Source organism: Rhinopithecus bieti, unplaced genomic scaffold, assembly GCF_001698545.2.
Source record: "Rhinopithecus bieti isolate Rb0 unplaced genomic scaffold, ASM169854v2 scaffold_31531, whole genome shotgun sequence".
In the NCBI taxonomy this organism is placed as follows: Eukaryota; Metazoa; Chordata; class Mammalia; order Primates; family Cercopithecidae; genus Rhinopithecus; species Rhinopithecus bieti.
In genome coordinates, this window is record NW_016814088.1 from 705,226 (window position 1) to 713,524 (window position 8,299).

The following is an 8,299-nucleotide window of genomic DNA, read 5'->3' on the forward strand; positions in this document are numbered from 1 at the left end:
ATAATATATAATATATTACATAAAATGTATGCTATATATTTATAAAATATATAATATATTATATAAAATATATTGTATAATATGTAGCATGTATAAAATAATATATATATAATATATATATTTTTAAATGGAGTCTCATTCGGTCACCCAGGCTGGAGTGCAGTGGTGCAATTTCAGCTCATTGCAACCTCCGCCTCCCAGGTTCAAGAGATTTTTGTACCTCAGCCTCCCGAGTAGCTGGAATTACAGATGGACACCACCATGCCCGAATGATTTCTGTACTTTTAGTAGAGACGGCATTTCACTATGTTGGCCAGGCTGGTCTTGAACTCCTGGCCTCATGTGATCCTCCCGTCTTGGCCTCCCAAAGAGTTGGGATTACAGGTGCGAGCCACCATGCCCAGCCCCAATTTATATTTATCATCAATGTATTTCTTTGTTAATCTTCATCTGTATTCTGAGATAGCATCTCTAGCTGCTTCTCTATCAATGGTTCCCAGAGGCTGATCAGTGAATGGCTACCGGAGATGATGCATCAAAATCAACTGGGGAACATGTTAGAATAGTTTCTCAAATTCCATCTCCAGAGATGTCTTTTTGCTTAATCTGATTTTTAAAAATGTGTTGATATTTTCATCAGGTTAATGGTGACGAGAAATGGGAAGACTAAGGCTATTCCAGGTAAGCAGGAAGCGTAAACAAAGTCCCAGATTGTGAGGACAGTTAGGCATGGCATTGATACTGGTAGCAGGGAGGGAGGATGGTGGGTTGAAATACTGTGAGAGGTGGACTGGGCCAGGTCATAGAGTATCTTCTGTGTCATGCAAAACAATTGGCGGTACTTTATCTTATAGGTATGGGGGAGGTAGTGAGGAGTAACCAGGGGATTAATGTGATCATATTTACATTTTAGAGAGGACCTCTTGAAACATGGGGAGAGATGGAAGAGTAACAATTGCTGTGTAATTTCAAAACACAGGTGTGCAGCTGTTAGTTGTGAGGTATGTCCCATGTGGGTTGTTTTCTAGTGTGTTAATTGCCAAAGTTTGTAAAGGTTATTTTAAAAACATTAGTGTTGATTCAAGGTTATTTTTACAATAATGTCACTGTTACTTGCACCCTAGACCGTCTTCCACCAGGAAGTGGCCGTGTAACAGCTCAGCTATTTAGAATTATGTGACTGTGAGACGATGTCATGCACAAACCTTCATTCATCGTATATGTGATGGGAGAAGTAATGCTATGTGTCCACCAAATTCCATTTCATTTCTTTTTCATGGACCCATAGAAATATTTCATTTCCCAGTTTCCACTGGCTTTAATTTGGGTCTGTGTGACTGAGTTCTGGTCAATAAGATTGGCCCTTTAACACTGAATGTGTAGTTTTCAGCCTTCTCTTTTCTTTCATTGGTTATATGTCCAACAGAAATACAAAGCTAGCTGCATTTTAATTATATAATTATTGTAAGCACATTTAAAAAAATAAAATAGATGAATTTTAATAAATTTAATACGTTTAACCAAGTACATTTTAACATTTATCAATATAAACAGTAACAAAAGATATTTTACATTAAAAAAAACTTAAGTATTTGAAATCTAGTATGTATTTGACACTTATAACACAACTCTTCTGGGACTAGCCACATTCCAAGCGCTTGATAGCTACAGATTCCTGGTGGCTACTGTGTTAGACATTGCAGTGCTAGATGGTGCTGTAAAAGTCAGAACCTCTGTGTCAGCCTGGGTCTCTCAGTGTCCAAGTAGAGCAATGCTCCTTATTGATCCCTGCTGGATTGTAACATGCACAAGAAACAAACCTTTGTTTATTTGGACTTTGTCTGTTGCAGAAGCTATTAATTACCTACTCTGACTAAACTCCCCCACAAGTTTGAGAGATACCGAATTATTAAATATAAGAAGCGAGGCAGAGAGGCCAGTTAGTGTTATAATATAATGCAACTGTAATAGCAAACTTGGAGTTAGCAAGGAAGGGGAGGACATGTGAGACATTGATGAAGAGGTGGTCATTGATTGGATGAGGTGAATGAGGGGTGGAGAGACAGCTAGGTTTCCGGCTCAAAGAAGTAGATGATGCTATTCCAGTAGATAAAAAAGCAGTAGGAGGAGCCAGTTTGGGAGTAAAGCCAGCGAGCCTAGTTTTGTCTTTGTTGATTTTGAGGTGTCTGTGCACTATTGGTTCAAAGTTCAGCTGAGTATTGACTGTGTACTACCGGCCATATCAGGTGCTGATGTTTCTGCTCTCGAGGAGCCACAAACTGGCCAAATAGGAAAAGCTGATAGAGTATGTAAGGTCAGTGATAAAGGATCTGCACAATGCTTTTGGAGCGCGTAAGCGAGAGAGGGACCTAATCTGGGATAACAGGCAGTGATGGGTCCAGGTGTCTTCCTAGAGAAGATGAGACCTGAAGAAAGTTTTAATGTGTGAGTAGATCAATAAAGGTGGGGGAGAGTGGGGAGGGCAGCGTGTGACTGGAGGGACAGCAGGGAGAAGGTGGCAAGGGCATTCACAGCAGAAGGGACCACATGGCATAGGCATCAAGGTGAAGAACAGCGTGGTGGTGTCCACAACAACTTCACCACGACTCGAGGGTAAAATGTCAAGGAGGAAGCACCCTGGGATAGAACAGGAGAGGGAGCAGGGCCAGATTGCTGGGGGTGCTTTTTGTTGTATTTGAATTTGTGTCATTGGTACAGGTTGGAGGATGGATTGAGAGACGGGAACAATGGCAGCAAGAACAGGTGGAAGGCTGTAGCACTCATGGGGGAGAGAAATGAGAATAGATATAGTCCTGAACCTGGGTAGTATGGTACTGGTGGGGAGGAGGGGGTTCCTTGGAGAACTTTTAGAAGTGAGAATACAGTATTTGGTGATATGTGGATGTTAGGAATGAGGGCGAGGAAGAAGGAAAAAGATTCAGGGAAGCCACACAGATTTCTAGCTTGGATGACTAGCTACATGGTAGTGCTAACTGGGGAAAATGAAGAGAGAATAAAAGCAAAGCATATCAAGGGGGGAGTACATGGAAAGCAACTGCCTATTCCCAGCCCCACACCCCCCACCCAAAATCTAATGGGAAATAATGGTTCCGAATCATGGAGATAGATATATATATACATATACACATACACACACACACACATATACACACACACACATATATATACACACACACACATATACACACACACATACATATATATACACACACATACACACACAGACATATATATAGACATATATCTCTATATATAGATATCTATCTATCTATATATAGACATCTATCTATCTATATATAGACGTATATATTCTTTTGCAACCCCCTCTTCCCAACAAAAACAAAACAATTTTTTCTTTTCATCACCACCGTTCAGGGAAAGCTCGAAAACGAGCAGCAGGTTTTTAGTGAGAAGCTTGAAAGCGTAAAGGCTGTGAGGAACTGTCCCTGGAAGCTGCTTGGGGATTTCCTGTAGGAAGATGGTGACAGGGACGGTGACAGGAATCAAGATGTGAGCACAAAATGACACTGAGAGGAGGTGGCTGGAGAGGCTAACCCCTGGATTTGGAATGGGGAAAAAGGCCGAGAAAAGCCGTGGGCCTCTGGGTGGGCTGGGGCACATATGGGATGGAGCAGGAAGGAGTGAAGAGGAAGGTCTTTCAAGAAGCAGGGAGCCTGCGGAGTGGCCTGAGAATTTCTAGAAGCCTTCAGAAGTAGGGCAAGACAGCACGCTGGGCCATGGGGGCGAAAATGGTTACGATGTGAAACTCGAAACTACTCTGGAATTGAATGTGATTGAGTTTTTATTTTACTTGGGCTGAACTTTTCTCATACTTAAAGTTCGTTCTGCCCCATCAGCTCCTTTCTGGGTTGTGGGGTGCCTTGATCAGACAGAAGCCAGGCCCTAGGAGTATTGCTTGAGGAAGAGAAAAATGTTTGTCTGTTGATCTCTGAGGGGCCTTAATCTCCAAAGGAAGCCTGAGTCTAGGGGAGAGACTGGACATTGTAGTTTGAAGACAATGTCTCCTTCCAGAACTTCCTGTATTTTGGGGAGGGTTTCATTTTCCCCATATGATCTTTAGCAATGACATGCCATTCCTCAGGGCCATTATTTTGTTTGCTTTATTCCTGTCAAAATGCTTCTGTCTACAGCATTGGCTAATAGTATGAAAACGTTAATGGGTCATCAGTCTTGAAGGCCTGTGAAATGGAGAACTTGGAACTGGGTAGTTCCAGGTCATTGTTACTCAAAGGCATCCTTTGTTTTGCTTATAGGAGAATTTGCATAACTCTTCCCAATAGGGAAGAGCTGAGTTTGCTAAAATACATTTAATGAGAACAAATAAACATTTTCTTTCCAAACTTTATTATTACAGAAGGATTTTATTATGAGGGTTTAACAGAACAGAGAGTTAGACTTGCTGTATCTCTTGTAAAACCTCAACATATTACAAAATTTAAATTAATAAATATGAAAGTAGGTTTAGTCTTTCTTTTCAGCCATGTTATAACTTTTAAAAGACAAAGAGGAGGAAATACTATATCCGTATGTTGTAAAGACTCAGAAATTTTCCGCTGCCATTTAATTCTATCTCACATTTACCTAGGCAGAACTGATAATCGCACTTTTCACGTTTTCTGAATACTTAAACATAAATAGGTCCTTAAATAGCTCAAATAAATATAGGTTTTACCTTTTAAATAATAAAATTCCCAAGCCCAGAATCTTGTCTTCTTTAAAAAGACATACAAAATAAAGTACGTAATTCATTAAAATGGAATCTTATACCCCAAAGTTATCTCAGGGCATATTAAATATATAAATAACTTAAAGCCCTTAAAAAAGTAAACAAGAAGCAAATTCCTTCTTGGAAAGAGGGAAAGATAATTCAGATCTCATCTCTTGGCCAAGTTACCTCTGAAGCTTCATTTGGACGAACTGCCTTAAGAACTCTAATGAGTTTAGTCTGAAATGGGGCTGTGTCTTTGAAGAATGAGGGTTCCTGAGGGGCTGAGCCAGCTCTCCAGAAAGCCTAACTGCTTTGGGGAGTGTGGGCTCCCCAGAGCTCTTAGGCTACATGGTGGACAATGGGGGTGACACAGGTGCAGCCCACGGACACCAGTATCTTCTCCAGCCGGAAGGAGTTGGGGCAGTGCCGAGGATCCCGGCGCAGGACCAGGATCTCTTGCTGGATGGGGACAGAGTTCATGTGGTAGTCCACGTTCCCATCAGCGTTGACGCAGCCCAAGTGGCGGCACTTTGCCTCCCAGATCACAGAGGGATATCTCTCAGGGTCCTCATTGCGGCTGCAGAGGGGAGAAAAATCAGGAGGAAAGTGAATTCCTGGTAAAGTGGGAAAGAAATAAAGCAGGAATACATGAAGAGAGGCAAGTTCACAGGATGACAAATTATAGGCATTGCAAATTCTTTAAATGATGTTAGTTTGAAGAAGAACTTTGGGGACAATTTGGATAAGCACATGAATTGTTACAGAAAAGAAGACAATGATCGGGTTTTCCCCAATTTATTTGAAGAATGAATAAAATAAGACAGACTGAGGCCACAGAAAAAATTTAAGTTTGACACAAATGATAACTTTTTTAGGGTATATTTGACAGACAGAAGAAGACCAAAGGAAGAGTAGACTTGGAACCATCTGGAATAAGATAGCCATTTATCTGACTTGCTGAAATCTGTCTTTGAAGAGGGAATACATCAAAATTTTATCTGAGATCACATTCATGGGACAGAGCCCAGAGCTGAGATAAAGGGCTGGAAACAAAAGGTTAAGTGTCTCTATAACCTTCTCTTCCTACTCTCTTTTAGCACAGTGAATAATTTACTTGGATTTTTGAATTGATTTATTTTGACTCTTCCTAGTAATGGGAAGAAGAAAAGAAATCCTACAATCAGACCAATCTGTAGGCTCCACAGAACAGAGACTTATTTGTATAAAGTCAAATGATCAAAATACATTGTGTATTTAACCCTTGATGGGGTCTAAATACTGGGTATGCTAAGGACACAGGAAGCACAGGTATGTTAGGAAGTAGATCAAGACTATCTAACACACAAAGGGGTAGAAATACCCCAGCGATACTTATTCCACTGCGATTCAAAAACAAAAATAAGCAAAAGAAAAAAAGTGAAAAACCCTAATTACTAATTATTTGTAATAAATCTTCTCAATGGTAGCTCTGGTTAAGAGAATAAAAGCATTAATCCCCTTTGATAAATGTCTATTCTTTGAATAAATAAACAATAGACTTAGGGTCTCACAAATATTAGAATGATGATTATAATTAATTTGGGTTGATTATTCGTATCAGTGACAATTAGATCTAACAGGATGGGGATTATTGGAGGCTGTCCTGTGCTTTGTTAAAGAAATATCTGTAGAAAGTTTGAGAATTGCTCTTCACGGTGGTCCTTCCAGGTTTGACTGGTAATTCTAAATGAATAAAATCACCCTTGAGGAGATTTAACTGGCAGTCTGATGCATAAGAGGGATGAAGAATATAGTATTTTTATCTGGAAGCTTTACGTACTGGAGATTCCAAGGTGAGGTGGATCGGTTGTAGTAATCTGAGGACCTTTTGAGATTGGTATTGGTATTCCGGTTGTGGATGTTCAGGTTGACCATCACAGTCCGGGGGAAGTTCTTGTCCTCAGAATTTGGGCATTCTGGATTTCGTGGGATTGCTATTCCTGCCTTCACTATGGCCTCCAGGCTCAGCAGCAGCAGCAGTAACTAGAATTGAATGGGAAACGAGAGAGAGGTTGGAGACTGGATTACTATGTGGTTCTTTTCAACAAATTGATTGTGATGATGATGCATTGGTAATCATAGAGAACACACAATGTTCCAGGACAATCTATACTGCATTTTTCAGATCAGCTAGAGAAAAATCTAGGTAGATGACCAACATAATGTTAACACCATGACTTAATTTTTTTTTTTTTTAAAACAGTTTCAACATTCTTCTTTTGACTTAGGAAAGACATGTTATCCATTGGCTGGCAATAATTTTAGTAAAAATATCAAGTCATGGCATGTCATCAGCCTATCAGCACATGCATCATTGTCAGGTCTGGGAAGGAATAATAACCCTGATTTTCTAGGTAGAAATGTCCTCCTGCACCCTTGTTCTCAGTCCCACATTCTGTAAAACTCAATGTGAAGTCAAACATTCACATTGGAAGAAAGAGCTATAGAAATCTATGTGGTATCAATATTCATGCTAAAAATGCTGTTGGTGCTACTGGCAGGCATCCAACTAAAAGCTCGATCTCCTTCATGTTTTCTTAGGTATATTTTCCAGTTGTCCTACATTTAACATGTATTGATTCTGTAATAAAATCAGATTTCAAAAAAGACACTTGAAGTTAAATATTTAAAAAATATAAAACCCATTTATTCTAAAACACAGTTACATCTATATCTAGTTAGAATACATAGTTTCGATGTACCGAGAATATGGTACGAGATAACGGAAACAAAGGTCGCTGCTACGGCTTTCAAAATCTCAAGGATAGTGACCCATTTTAAAGAAAAATGCCGTGGGAGAATCATATTAAATCCTTTGTACTCAGAAAAACAGACTTTCAATAAATTTTCTTTCTTACTGCACAGCATCATGTGACACTTCTTGTGTGGTTTAGCCCCAATATAGCTATCTTTCAGTTTTAATCTTATCTTTCAAACTGCTGTATATCAGTTCTTGAAAATGCTGCACAATTACTTAAATATCTACCAAAGTTTTATTTCCTATCCTACATATACAGTATTCCTGGATCTCCATAGTCAGAACCCAGCATTTCATGCCCATGGTCTGGAAATACTATCTGGTCCAAATCAACAAGAGCATCGCACGTTAGTGCAGGACTCACCACCAATGAGGTCTTCCCAGGAGTCATTGTTGCTTCTTCTAGTCAACTGGGGATGGATGAGTTTGTGCCTGCTATGAGATGGACAAAATGTAGCGCTATCGCCTCTCTTTTTATAGGGCTTTTCTCCTTCTGTGGTCACTTACGTGGCGTGTCGCAGTGGGTTCAGGGGTGACACCATTTTGGTTAAAATTTCCGTCCTAAATGAGGTCATAGAAGAATCTCTTCTTCTGAAGGAAAATGGGAAGGGCAGAAATTCATGGTCCTAAAGACCATGTCCTCTCTTCATTCTTACTTGTTAGAAGCTGAGCAGAGGTGCTATGCTATGGGTCAATATATGTGTTTATGAGGCCGGGCGCGGTGGCTCAAGCCTGTAATCCCAGCACTTTGG

The 8,299-nt window shown here is 40.0% G+C and overlaps 1 protein-coding gene across 1 annotated transcript; it reads right to left on the reverse strand.

Moving 5' to 3' along the window:
* Positions 1 to 3,762: 3,762 nt before the first annotated feature.
* Positions 3,763 to 7,983, reverse strand: IL17A (interleukin 17A). The gene is made up of 3 exons (XM_017849614.1): positions 7,912 to 7,983; positions 6,570 to 6,772; positions 3,763 to 5,327 (listed from the first exon to the last, which is right to left on the reverse strand). Exons 1-3 carry the CDS (start codon positions 7,936 to 7,938, stop codon positions 5,090 to 5,092), a joined length of 468 nt encoding a protein of 155 aa, XP_017705103.1. The 5' UTR covers positions 7,939 to 7,983; the 3' UTR covers positions 3,763 to 5,089.
* Positions 7,984 to 8,299: the final 316 nt, after the last annotated feature.